This window comes from Phoenix dactylifera, chromosome 1 (genome assembly GCF_051530095.1).
Source record: "Phoenix dactylifera cultivar Ajwa chromosome 1, Ajwa_hap1_PhDact_Kaust_v1.1, whole genome shotgun sequence".
Lineage (NCBI taxonomy): Eukaryota > Viridiplantae > Streptophyta > Magnoliopsida > Arecales > Arecaceae > Phoenix > Phoenix dactylifera.
In genome coordinates, this window is record NC_143190.1 from 12,013,570 (window position 1) to 12,027,941 (window position 14,372).

The 14,372-nt window shown below is 39.5% G+C and overlaps 2 protein-coding genes across 6 annotated transcripts; both read left to right on the forward strand.

Annotated features, from left to right (window-relative positions):
- The first annotated feature begins 212 nt into the window (after positions 1 to 212).
- On the forward strand, positions 213 to 8,403 carry OMR1 (L-O-methylthreonine resistant 1). Of its 5 annotated transcripts, XR_015979558.2 has the most exons (10): positions 235 to 844; positions 1,446 to 1,625; positions 1,746 to 2,015; positions 3,461 to 3,667; positions 5,587 to 5,835; positions 5,919 to 5,992; positions 6,223 to 6,340; positions 7,480 to 7,614; positions 7,858 to 8,098; positions 8,261 to 8,403. XR_015979558.2 is itself a non-coding variant. In XM_008795826.6 (9 exons), the coding sequence occupies exons 1-9, from the start codon at positions 368 to 370 to the stop codon at positions 7,996 to 7,998; spliced, it is 1,851 nt and encodes a 616-aa protein (XP_008794048.2). In that variant the 5' UTR covers positions 213 to 367; the 3' UTR covers positions 7,999 to 8,403. The 5 variants fall into 5 exon arrangements, 1 of the variants encoding a protein (XP_008794048.2); XM_008795826.6 differs by having other exon boundaries at positions 213 to 844; positions 7,858 to 8,403; XR_015979564.2 differs by having other exon boundaries at positions 7,480 to 7,763; positions 7,858 to 8,403.
- Positions 8,404 to 10,299: 1,896 nt separating this feature from the next.
- On the forward strand, positions 10,300 to 13,512 carry LOC103710184 (GDSL esterase/lipase At5g03810-like). The gene is made up of 5 exons (XM_008795825.6): positions 10,300 to 10,817; positions 10,996 to 11,126; positions 11,242 to 11,475; positions 12,660 to 12,915; positions 13,014 to 13,512. Exons 1-5 carry the CDS (start codon positions 10,406 to 10,408, stop codon positions 13,205 to 13,207), a joined length of 1,227 nt encoding a protein of 408 aa, XP_008794047.2. The 5' UTR covers positions 10,300 to 10,405; the 3' UTR covers positions 13,208 to 13,512.
- Positions 13,513 to 14,372: the final 860 nt, after the last annotated feature.

Below are 14,372 nucleotides of genomic sequence, written 5' to 3' on the forward strand. Positions count from 1 at the left end.
ATAATAAATATAGATAATTTTTTATCGATTTAAAACAAATATATAAATTATTTTTGATATTTATTTAATATTCATATTTATATTTATTAAAAAATATAAATATAAATATAGATATAATAATATTCGATCATTAAATTTTTTAAAATAGATACGTGTCACGATCATAACGCCTCTGATGAGGATATAAGGAACCGTGTTCCTTTTGAACTCTTGAACGCGGTTACTTTTTATTTCACCGAAGAGGCGGCGGGTCGGCGGGTCGGAGGGAAATATAATATATTAGTAGAAGACAAGGCGAAAGGTCCCGCTCGTGAACCCACGAAAACCCTCTTGTGGTTTCCCCTCTCGCCCGCCCGCCCTCCCTCCAATGGAGTCCCTCGCCTTCGCCCGCCCCTCCCGCGTTGGGCTCCAATTCCCCGCCCGCTCGCCGCCGCCAACGGCCGCAGGCAGACGCCCTTTCCTCCTCGCCCGTCACCCCCGCCCCGCAGCCGCCGAGGGAAAAGGTCCCCTCTGGACCGCCGCCGCCGTCGCTTCCTCCTCCTCGGCGGCTATCACGTCGCAACCCGACGTCGCCTCCTCCTCCCGTTCCACTCTTCCCCTTAAAAGGGTTACCGCCGATTCGTTGCAGTACGAGAGCGGGTACTTGGGCGGCATCTCGGAGAGGACCGCGGCGCCGGGGGTGGAGGGAGGGAGGGATGGAGCGCCCAATCCGATGGAGTATCTGACCAATATACTCTCTTCGAGGGTGTACGATGTCGCAATCGAGTCCCCCCTGCAGCTGGCGCCGAAGCTGTCGGAGAGGCTTGGGGTCGATATCTGGCTCAAGAGAGAGGACTTGCAACCCGTAAATCCTTCTTCTACTCTCGTTTTTTTCTGTGGGATTTCGTCCAAAGAATGTTTTTTGTTTTTTCTTTGTGATTTTTGTTGTTGTTTTTCACTAAAATTTCAAACTTTGTACGAATTTATATTGATTTGGTTCGGTGGAGTCTCTAACATCATAGGTTCTCCACTTCTCCCATTGTACAAAATATTTCCATCTCTTTTGCCGCTAAATTCTGCATGCCATTTTGCTTAGCCCTTCTTTCAGTGCCCCCTGATTAAAATACCGATTAACTTTCATAATCATGCTTCCTTTCCTCTTTCCCTACGATTTTTTTTGTGCTGCTAGAATTTTCGAATATAGCGCATCAAGCCCGAGATGCAAAGATTTCTTCTTTCTTCATTTTTCTCTTCCATTTCTATACGAGATTCTCAAACTGTATTTAATGCATGCTATCGATGGACTAATGTAAATCTTCAATTTGACTGAGTCGATAATTAATGTTTGTTCTTCACTCCTGCTCATCTCTTGGTTAGTATGACGTAGTTGCGAGCACAAGCTTTTCATGTCTGCACCTCAAAATGTTCTTGCTTGGAAGTGATGGCAATGTTGACTTAATATGCAGGTCTTTTCATTCAAGTTGCGAGGGGCATATAACATGATGGCCAAGCTGCCAAGGGATCAGTTGGGCAGGGGTGTTATCTGTTCATCTGCTGGTAACCATGCCCAAGGAGTTGCATTGGCTGCTCGGAAACTAGGTTGTGATGCTGTGATTGTAATGCCCGTTACCACACCAGAAATTAAGGTTTCTTTATCGCTCTCTGTTATTACCGTCTTTTCCTTTTTCTTGATGGATATCTTGGTTTCAATTTCAATTGTTGTATCTCTTTCTTTGCTTCCCCTTCTAATATAATCTATGTTTCAGTGGAAATCTGTTGAGAGGTTAGGTGCAACAGTTGTTCTTGTGGGGGACTCTTATGATGAAGCCCAGTTATATGCCAAGCAACGTGGTGAGCAGGAAAGTCGCACATTCATACCCCCTTTTGATCATCCAGATGTCATCATAGGTCAGGGCACTATTGGGATGGAAATCATTCGCCAATTGAAAGGCCCACTACATGCTATATTTGTGCCTGTTGGAGGTGGTGGACTGGTAGCGGGAATAGCTGCTTATGTAAAACGGGTTCGCCCAGAGGTCTGTGTCTTTTTGAACATTTCTTATCTTGTTGCAGTGACTTAAAATAATTTGTGATATGCGCACAAATTACTGTAAGAGGAAAAAAATATGCATTCTCATAGTTGGATGTTAGAGCATGTTTATATTCTAAATATTGTATCAGCTTATTCTTTTTATCTGTATCCATTTATATCCTGTTGTAATAGCAAGGTCCTGAGCAACATTAATATGTATGCATAAATTCCATGTCCTGGACTTCACTTTATATGCTGTGAATTTATATTATATGTTTTAGATCCCCAAAATTCTTGATCATTTGAATTAGATAGATCCTCATATGCTTGCCTTTACATATAAGAGGTCTTGTTTTGACTCTGGATTACGTTCATTATATTCTTCTTATAATTTACACATTTACTGTTGACAATGATCTGTTTTATTATGTTTGAGAATTTTTAACTTATTTCTTTTATTCTAGTATTGTAATAGAGCTTTACGATACAATTTTGTTTTATTCAATTTCAATGGCCTTAATTTGAATTATTTTGCCTAGAAACAAATTTTGCTGATGATTTTGCTTCAAAATTTTGATTTAATGTGATTATGGAAGGCTTAGTGTGCATTTGATTTTCAAAAAACTTAAGAGTGCTTTAAAGTGGAAAAAGTTTGTTTCTGCGACTTCAATGAGAAATTGGTAACCCAGAACTAGAACATGCTATACCAAAGGCGGATATGCAATTAATGATACCTCTAATCTAAGGTACTAAATTTGGCTGTGAGCATATAGTTCCTTTTCTTTCCTTCTTTTGAGGGGAGTTGTGGCCATATAACTCAAGAATCCTTACCGCTGATCATGATCTACATATTTTATAAAAGTATGGCCAAGAGTTACCAATTTCAGATTATGTCTCCTGTAGATGAATTGAAAACATTCCCTCGCTCCCTCCCTCTCTCTATCTCTCAACACAAGCAAGATAGAAACATGTGTGATCTCCTAGGATATCATGCATGCTTCGTAAAGTACACTGTATAATGCAGTGTACTGCTTATTTTGGTGAAACATTACATGCTTGGATCTTGAACATCGAATCTCAAATAGAACTCTGATTACACATATAATAATTTTTTTATCTAATATGTGCCGGATGCCTGATTAGGTCTATAAACTTCTATATCCTGTTCTTTGTGTAACGCTGACAGCATGTCCTGTCTCACAAGGTTTTCTTGAATTCAGTTGGAATATGGGCTCAGCCTACTTTTTCTTTTTGCTTTTTTTTTCACAAATAGTCTGATTTGCTTCTTCAAGTACATCAAGATGAAATGTGTCTTTATATCGTGGAGAGGAATGTCATTGTTAAGTGGTCTAACTTTATGTTTATTAATGTGCCACAGTAAGGCACTTTACTTTATCTGAATAGCAATCCTTTGTTAGAGTTGTTGATACTATTTAGCTTTCTCTGCAGGTAAAGATCATTGGAGTGGAGCCTTCTGATGCAAATGCCATGGCATTATCTTTGTATCATGGTCAAAGGGTCACGCTAGAGCAAGTGGGAGGATTTGCAGATGGTGTGGCTGTTAAAGTAGTTGGAGAAGAGACATTTCGCTTATGCCGAGAACTGGTAGACGGAGTGGTTCTTGTCAGTCGTGATGCTATTTGTGCATCTATAAAGGTTAAACTTTGTTCTTTTTTTTGCATTCATTAATATTTTTATGAAATATATTATGTTAAGAGGATACTCAGTCTTCTTAATTGTGCAACATGAAACACTGATCAGACTAAAATGTTGATGCAAGAACCCGTAGTAAATCATATGTTTAGTAGTAAATTTCTATTGTATTACCTAGCGTTTCATTTGTAAGGTTATGAAGTTACATCGCACATAATAGCTAGATGAAGGTTGTTGTACATACTGGCGATTCATTATTGCTATTAAGCATTAGATACTTGTTTGCTTCTATCTACTTTCTCTCCATTTACCTCTAGGGCCATATATGCATTCATGCTCACCGTAAAAAATAGGACAATTTTGGTCAGTCAAGGCAGTATTATTTATCATATCTGCAATTGGTATTTCTCTTTGTTTAAATTTACATACAATTTTTCTAACTGCTTAACCATTTAGCTGTCCTTTTGATGAAGAGGTTGTTTAAATACTTATGGATGGTGCATATCTAATGAAAATCTAAGTTTTTGATAACCGCAATGAGATTGGATTGTCAACTTGATGGTTAGATGAAGTTAACAAAGTGACTGTGCTTGCACTGGGAAATTAGTTCCAAGAATTGATGTGTAGAAAAATCTGTGAATTGTTGGAATTCAAGAGGGCCACTTCAATATTTCAATGACCATTATATTGAGAAAAGCAATGTTTCTCGTATAAATACTTCTACGCAGGACATGTTTTACATTAGACAAAATATTCTGTGCTTACAAGATTACACAGCTGAAAAACAGAATTTATATGGAATCACAGCTCGTAATTTGCAGGCACAAGCAAACAGAAATTCTTAGTTTGATTTGCTTGTGAAGAGTTGTTGAGCATGTGATTATATGCTCTACCAACTACTAAGCTTACTTTTAGTAATCATATACTAATGTCAATAGATGGAATAAGACTTCAGCAAAGGTTACTAAATGATTTAGTTGTTGTTTATTAATCTGGGCCTTAAAGCACATTTGGAAAGGTGTGATGTTAATTCCATCAGATGTATAAATTTTCCCCTTCTTTTAGAAAAAGAACTATTCTTTTTATAAATTGTGGGCAACTCACATATGCTTGGCTGCTTAGTTAGGGTCCATAAGTGGATCTTTTGAGTAGTACTGAAATTGATAGTCCTTGTACTTACCACTGGAACTTTATCGGCGATTGTTAGTTTTGCCGATTGATAATTTCTTGTTTGCTATTCCAGGAGAAGAATTCCTTAACTGATTCAGAGAGCATGTGCTTCATAATGTATTGAACTTCCTAAATACATTAATTAATCTTTGATCAACTTATTGAATTGTTATTTGTTGGACCAAGTGTTTCAGAACTTGATAGTTTGTAACTGTAAAGATGAATCTAAAAGCATAGGTACCTGATTTACTGATTATGAGCTAGTAATGATTTCTTTTAGTTGAATACAGCCTATTATTAATGATGATATGATCTTTTAACATTCTGATAGACCTATTTCTATGGTTTCTTTTGGGCCCCAATGCTTCAGTAGATTTTACTCTCCAATACAATGAACTTTCTATACCCAACATGTATTTGACTTATTTTCCACTTAAGTGGAGCTAAGTATTTTGTGGCTTGCAAACTTGGCAGATAAACTTGAAGTGCAAACAATTTGTAGTGCTGGAGGTGATTCTAGATATTTCTATGACATAACAAGCATTTCCTGTGATGCTCTTATTCTCATCATGTGCTGCTATAAGATGTTTCCTTGAGTGATCTCTTAAAGTTTCTTTTGCTTCATTATATTTTCGTTTTTCAAGAATTAGAATTTGGTGTCTGAGTACATCTTTATTTCTATTTTTCTATAAAAACTGTAGAAATTAACAGATTTAAAACTTAAATGTTGAAATATTTACATTCACATGCAGGATATGTTTGAGGAGAAAAGGAGCATTTTAGAACCAGCTGGTGCCCTTTCTTTAGCTGGGGCAGAAGCCTACTGCAAATACTATGGCTTGAAAGGTACAAGTGTTGTTGCAATAACTAGTGGCGCAAACATGAACTTTGATAGGCTTAGGTTAGTAACTGAACTTGCTGACGTTGGTCGGAAACGAGAGGCTGTTCTCGCTACCATACTGCGAGAGGAGCGTGGAAGTTTTAAACAATTTTGTGAACTGGTATGCTACATGATTGTCTTTATCACATTTTATGATTCAGACTTTGTGGTCTTTAAACATGTAAACATGGATCATAATTGCAGGTTGGTTCTATAAACATTACAGAGTTCAAATATAGATATGATTCACGTAAAGAAGATGCTCTTGTTCTTTACAGGCAAGTAGTAACTTGATTTTAGTGAGATTGTAGAACCTGCTTATGATCTGGAAAAAGATGCTTTGATGCCATTTTTCTTCATTTTTGAGAATTTTCAAGTTTTTTTTTGTTTTGGAGTTTCCTTTGTCAATGTTAGACTCTTTTTAGTGATATTCTTGCATATAATGAATTCGGTGCAGAAATGTATAGGTCTGTGAATTTTTTTAGTCTTTTGGCATTTGCTATTGCAGTGTTGGGCTTCACACTGATGCTGAACTTGTAGCAATGGTGGAGCGCATGAAATCTGCACAGCTAAGAACTATTAATCTTACCAACGATAATGTGGTGAAGGATCATATGCGATACTTTGTATGTTTCTCATCTTGTTTTATCAATAATCCCTATAAGCATTCTCTATTTGATTGCCTAAGCTCAGAAACTGACAAACTTTGAGAAATTAATCTATGCTGGATTTTTTTTTCTTTCTATTGGCCTGTTGTAAAGAGTGTCAGAAATCCTGGCGTAATACCTGATCTGGTTTGGATGTGTAATAAAATATGGGTTGGGATTCAGTCTTTGGTATAATTTAGAATTTTGACATGCCAGACTTGTGTCCAACACTCTGACAACATTGTATTTCTGGTAAACTGGGATAATTGATCTAGTGTAGATACATCCCATAGAGTCACTCAACAAAAGATCTCTCAGCTCACCAGTAGTAACAGAATTGTAACAAATAGAAACCATGGTCAGCAACAAAATTGGCAACCCAATCCGCAGGCCGATTACCCTTGCAGTAGGTGTGGGAGGCGTGGAACCTCAGAAGATGAGATTGCCAAATATCTGTAAGCACAGGGTAAAGATTCACATTCTCACTGGGGCATCAATTGATCCAGGAGACCACTATTGACACCTCCCCGTCAAGCCCTATACCCTTGCCTTGCAAGGAGGTAACTGCAGAGCAAAGCGCACTGCAGTCTGACACCCTTGTCTTGTGGTGTTGGTGTATGCATGTGTGTCTTAACCTTATGGATATGTATAATGACTACATACATACAAATGAACCTGTTACAAACATGTGTGCATGTGTATTTACTATATGGTCATTTATTTTTGTAGTGGTTGTGTATATGCATACATGAGTGTTCATGCATGCATGTATCCATACGGATAAATACGTATTCATTTCACATGCAACAATATATGCACCTGCTTATCTTGTGGCCATTTCCAACAAATGTTGTGGAAAATGGGGCATAGATTGTCCCTTACATGTCATGGAAAATTATGGTTTCTGAAAGCATAGCTGTAAGAAGTTGTAACAATAAATGCAAGATTTAATCCATCTTGCTGTGTTCCATCAATTCAATTGTTTGCCAAAGTCTCCATCAAGTTACTTTGCTGGCTTATCTTATAATCTTATATACAATGCATATGCGGCATAGCCTTGGAAAAATCAACATACCAAATGCCATCATTAATTTTATTTCATTCTGGTATATCTTCAGATGGGAGGCCGGTCGAATGTCCAAGATGAGCTACTTTGCCGATTTATCTTCCCCGAGAGGCCAGGTGCTCTCATGAAATTTTTGGATGCCTTTAGTCCACGTTGGAATATCAGCCTCTTCCATTATCGAGCACAGGTTTGTTACTTTCCTGGTATCTATCTAAACTAACTTGTCATCAGCTTGAAATGCTATGAAGGAAGATCCTGCATCCGTGAGGATGGGATGAAAGCTTTCTGTACTGAGGAAAATTCTCGAGTTCTTTTTATAGGAATAAGCAAGGGCAGGTTATACTTCTGAAGAGCAGGGTGATATTATTTGCACTCAGAACAAAAGAACAATATACGCATTATTTATATTTTGGTTGCTTTTCTTTCACAGGGTGAGACTGGTGCTAATGTTTTGGTTGGAATCCAAGTGGCAAAGGAGGATATGGAAGAATTCGCAAATCAGGCTAACAAACTTGGTTATGAGTATACGTACGAGGTAACCAATGAGGCTTATCAGCTTTTAATGCAGTGAATAGTAATCAAACCAAATGTCTGTGATCGCATGCGGTGGAATCGGGCGTGATTGCTCGGATTAAACATGGAGTGGTTGAAGATTTCATTGGAGGAACCTGGTGGGTGAAATATCTAGGATCTAATGAGACTGTTTTTCGACTCTAGCATTGAGTTCCCAATTTTTTTCTTACTTTTTATCATCTTTAGTTTTGGGCTTAGAACTATACTATATATCTGCTGCCCTCGGGAAAAGGTTCCCTCACTATTTATGTAATCTATAGGTGTTGTTTGAAGAGGACTCCAAGGCAATCATTTTGTAGCTTTAGCAAGCGTTGTATAATAGACCTTGCAGTCCACATTAAGATCGATCGAGCTGCAGCATTGCTCATTGAGACTCAATCGGCTTATCAAATGGGTTTCATCACTCTGTCTTTGAGATCTTCTGGGTTTCATCACTGTCTTTGATTTACTATTAGCTCATGGACCTCACGTACCTTTGAGTTGGGAGGTTCCAGCTACAAGTTCAGAAACAGTAAACATGTTCCACGCTAGTTTATGCTCTACTGAGGTTGTAGAGGAGAGACATTCTTGGGACTTTATATGCTCGACTATGTTTATCTTTGATATAGAAATTTCCCTTCCTAACGCGCCACCACTTTCTTTTGTACGCAGGGAATCACCGGAGAGATTAAGTTTAGGGCGCACTTAGAAATTGGAATGGAAATTTGAAATGGTTATCAAAATGGATCGGAGTAAAAATTGGAATGGCCATATCTATGCTTGATTCATGATTGGAATTAGAATTAGAATAGGATTCGAATACTAAAGAGTTGGAATTAGATATTGAGGGGTTGAGATATTCTCTTTTTTTTTTTATAATAGAAACTTTATTTCTTTCTGAAATTAGAATTGGACTAAAATTTTTTCCAACCAAATGGTTAGAAAACAAATGCCACGCAAAATTTTGCAGTGATTTGCGAGAAGAAAATAATAGTGAAACAAAAGAAATTGAGAGAGAAAAATAAATTTTTATTCAAGATAAAATAAAGGCTAAAACAATAGGATTGGCTCTTAGTCTTAAATAGGTCTCACCTCACTAAAAACAATTCTGTCCAAATTTCTTTATATAATTCTCTCTTATTTAAAAAACTGTATTTTCTTCCATTACAGAACAAAAATATCAATCTTCTGTACGGACTAAAAAAACAAACTCAAATATATTAAATCTAATACTCAACCTAACAAAAATAGATTTGCATTAAAAAAATAAATTATTCTAATTAATATTGGCATAGAAAATAAAAATAAACTAGAAATAAAATTTTAATACAAGTAGTTAGAGCAAGCAAATTTACGCCTAGCTAGCAAGCAGCCTTGGGCACAGCAACAACTGTTCCAGGATCCAATACTTACAGCACCCATTTATCCTTTTTTTTTCCTTATAATGTGGCATCCATTATCTTCACACGAATATCAAATCTAGTTCCAATAGATGACCAATTAGGGAGGCCTACTTGCCCAGCAGCAATTATTCAAAGCAGGAAGAGAGAACGAGGAGTATTTCTGAGTTTCAGAAGAAAAGCATTTCTTTTGCAGTCACCATTAACGTCCATCACCAACTCAACATTATCTTAATTCTTAGGTCGCAGGTGTCAGCTAGTGAGTTAGAATAAAGAACATCTATTTGGTTCAATCAGAGAAATTCATCAGAGTGATGCGCCGCGAGGCCACCAAAATGCTTAGTTCTGAGAAGTACAAATAAATGGAAGGAGAGAATCATAAGAACATTGCAATGCAACGCCTGGTTTTCTCCTTCTACCACCTGTTCTCTTGTTAGTAGGGCTAAGTAGAGGAAAGGCAACAGTGTGGTCCATGATCTGACCGTTCCAAGATTAGCGCAATTGTACCTAGAAAATTTACTAATCCAGCTGGCTGGCATCTTCCCATTTATATACATAGATGCTACACACGTGCCATAAATGCGTGTATCTGCTAAAATGAATAATTTATATATTTTTAGTATTAATATATCTAATAAAATTAAAAAATAATAAATTTTGAAGTGCTCTGCACCATCCATCGCTATAGCGAGACATGCTTTTGCAATTCACATGATTGAAGGCACAAAACGACTCTTTTCCTCCCAAAGTAATCTCTATAGGCTATGATTAGTCCAAGCCATGTAACTGTTAGTTATATTAGACACCAAGCCACTCACAAACGAGCCTTAAACGTGATAAACTGCACCCACCCTTCTCGTTTCTATCTGAAGACTGGAGCTTTATGTAGGTGCAGAACATGCTTCACCCTTGGTTGGGAAACCGGATGGGCGTTTCTTGGAATCCTAGGCACACCCATCACTTACTGCGCTTTAATTACCCCACCTTTTGCGAACAGCGCTTCCTAGTCCTCCCTCCCCTCTTTAAATGGCCCCCCCACAGCCTGTACCACCTGTCTTCCACCACCATTACTCGCACTTCAGACCACCCCTCTCCATTTCCCAACCTCTCACCCTCCTCCTCCTCCTCCTGCACTCTCCTTCAAGCATCTCCTCCCCCCCTCCCCACTACCAGATGGGCTTAAGCATGGTTGGAATGGGTGGATCGGTGATGCTGGTATTGGTGGCTCAACTATTAATGGCTGGGTTGGTGGGGGTGTGTGAAGGGCAGGGCCTCGTCCCTGGGGTCGTCATCTTTGGGGACTCGGTCGTAGACGTCGGCAACAACAACAACCGCCTCACTCTCGTGAAGGCCAACTTCCCTCCGTATGGGAGAGATTTCGTCGACCATGCTCCCACTGGAAGGTTTTGCAACGGCAAACTAGCAACTGACTTCACTGGTAACCAGCAATGTTTCCTAACTTCTAACTACTTAGGCTTGGCTAGCTCCTACATCAAAGTTCTAGTTTGAGCTGCTTCTAATTAATGTTATTGCAAGCCTACCAAAGATGATGTAGCCAACCTTCAAATGGACTACTCCTGAAACTACTATCGCTAACATTTTATATATAAACGCAGTGGAGAATCTTGGGTTCACTTCGTATCCGCCAGCCTATCTCAGCGAGCAGGCCACGGGGAAGAACCTCTTGTCCGGTGCCAACTTCGCCTCTGGTGGTGCTGGCTACTTGGACAGTACATCAACCCTTTATGTGGGTGCTTTTGATGCTTCTCTCTCTCTCTCTCTCTATATATATATATACACACAGAGAAACTCCTTTTTTTTTTTTTTGTGATGTGGGACTAATTATATAATTAAGTTGTCAGGGTGCTATCTCGCTGAATCAGCAGCTGAGGAACTACAAGGATTACCAGTCCAAGGTGGAGAGGATCGCAGGGAAGGCAAATGCTACGGCGCTCTTCGCCGGATCCATCTACGTAGTGAGTGCAGGGGCCAGTGACTACGTGCAGAACTACTACATCAACCCCGTGCTTAACAGGGCCTACACCCCGGACCAGTTTGCTGACTTGGTCCTTCAAAACTTCAACACTTTCAGCGAGGTCTCTCCTCTATATCTCTCTCTCTCTCGATATCGTATTGTCTAAATACATGTTTAAACACTGAGTAGCACGTCATATAAAGCATGATAGACGGGCGTAAGTTTTTAAGTTGGCAAACACATGCAGATGAGGTTTGATCAAAATACGCAGTCATTTATTGGTTGCTTGGATGGCAGCTTCCATATCCCTGTGAGCTGTGATGTCTACGGTGGAAAGAGCTGCTGAGTAAAGTAGAGGTACTTGGTAGGATCGGGAGTACCTCTGGTTCTACCATCCTAAGATTTGTACTTGGTTCCAGTGGTAATGATATCTTAAACAAATTCTCTTTTTTGGGGGGGATATCGGAATCGTAGATCACCACCGATTCCATTTTTTTTTCTGATCTGGAGTCCCTATGTTTGCTGCATTAAATCAAACACTCAAGAGCAAACAAAGAGCTACCAAATGGGGGATGATGAGATAAAATTCTTCTCACTCATCAAACTCAACAAATAGGAAATATTTGCTCTAGAAAATATGGAGCAATGTTTATGGGTGACGCTGTCTTCCACTTCTTTCCAACTATTTCAATATTTTTCATAAAAGATCTATTTAATCGGATTAATCTACTTGTTTTTTTTTGCTAAAAAAGCATCCTATTAGATTTTCCATTGGAGACTCGCGTGGCCCGTGATACGCTGGTTTCCTCCATGTCATTTTGCACCTTGAAAGGTGGAATCCAACTATTTCAACCTTGTCGATCGACAATAATTCCACCATGGAGTTTGGTGGTAAAAACTGATGTACTACTAATGGTGTTCAGAGAGTCAACACGAAAAATAATTGCACCGAGCGAGTCAGGGACGTACAGTAGGTTGCCACACCCTCGAGCCTAGCATTGTTGAATGACTTAAATGGCTCTTGTTGCGGTTCATAACTTTCGCACAGACGAACATCAGTAGATCCGGCATTCCTCATTTATCGATCTCTTGAAGCTGGACCACCCACCTGTATGGAATCACTAAAGGCCATCCTTGCATAAGGTGGCACCCCACCCCATGATTCCACCAAGTTCTTTATCTTCTTTTCATCTTCTATTATTACACACATGGTTTCTCCATCAATATCGCACACTGTGTAGTAAATGAGGCATACTTTGAGATCAAATTGCCCTTCCTAATAACGATGGCAAACCTATGGACCAGGCTCTATACAATTTGGGAGCTCGGAGGATCGGGGTGACGTCGCTGCCGCCGCTAGGCTGCCTTCCGGCAGTCATCACACTGTTCGGGGCCGGCAGAAATGACTGCATCGCCCGCCTCAACAACGACGCAATAGTCTTCAACAAGAAGCTCAAAGCAGCCGGCCAGGCCCTGAAGAGGAGCCATCCTAAACTGAAGCTGGTTGTGTTCGACATCTACAACCCTCTGCTCGACCTCATCGCACACCCTGAGAATTATGGTAACCTGCTCATATATCCTATATTTTCGCCAGCCAAAAGGGGCTGGTTGGGCTTGTAGATATATATTGCTAATGGTGATTTTTACTCTTCTGTAAAGGGTTCTTTGAAGCAAGGAAGGCGTGCTGTGGGACTGGGACCATTGAGACATCTCTTCTTTGCAACACGAGGTCCCCAGGTACATGCGCCAATGCCACCGGGTACGTGTTCTGGGACAGCGCCCACCCAACAGAGGCTGCCAACCAGGTCTTGTCGGATGCCATCCTCGCCCAAGGCATCGATCTCATCTCCTAAGCAGTGCAATCGCACTCAAAAATCTCTATGTATTTGTGATCCACCTTCAGTTTATCTATATATCGACTATATCTCAGTAGTAAATACTTTGTGTACCAGTGAAGGTGTGGTTTGTCATGTTTAGGTTAGTCTTCCTTCTTGAGGGGCAGGTGGTCTTGAGCTGGAAGGGGGTGATTAGTGGGGTCTTCTGGAGAGGAAGTGCGTTATAGGTGGTGGTGGGCTCAGCCTCCACTTCTGGAGTCCGGAAAGTTATGTTGCAAAGTTTGACTACTATGATGATAATCTTTAATTGTGTTGTCGGGAAACTACCAAGAGCAGTAAAGGTTCTGAAAAGGAGAACTGGTTGGGATGGAAAGGCTGTATACAATGAGAAATCTGAGAAAGATCCTGGAACAAGATGGAATGATCCAAACTCCAACCTGAACAGAGCCCTTAGTGGGGGAAAGTTTGTGGAGTTTTTTAATTATCGCATGGTCTCCCTTGATCTAGGCAAAAAAAATAGGACCTTCAGTCAAGCTGAACATCCTCGAACTTATACCCGTATAGAATACACCCACAGAAAAATGATCTATCGACTTGCCTGTGGCCATTGAATGCTCAACAGTGAAGCTTTCTCGTATTTGAGCAATCTTATTCTCTTCCCCAAAGTCTGTTTGTATCATAAGTAATTGAACAGGGCTGAACTTAAAAGCATGCAGAATGCATTGCAGAACATCCTGTGCCCGAATAATTGTGTTTAATTTTAATTTTCCGCGTATGGTGCAAATAGCATTAAACTTGATTCTCAGTTGCAGTATCATGGCCAACTATTTCAAAGTAGCAGATTAATTTGGCAGACACTAACGAGTCAAAACAATCACTAACCTCCATGGAGAACAGAAAATCGGGCAACGACAATTTTCTCTTTTTCTGGAAAAATCCTTAATTATTCATAAAAATATAGCAGATACAATTCTAGCTTGGTAATGTTCGACAGGATCAGCGTGTTTTCTAAATTTACCATGTTTTCACGCAAGAGTAAACCATGTCTAAGCTTAAGAATATTTATCAACTTGCTTCACCTATTTCTCAGTCCTAGAAAGTAAAAGAATACAACTTCGATGAAAAAAGTCCCCCATATAGAGTCTAGAACTCAAAATAGTTGAAATTTCCCGAGGTTTTTCCT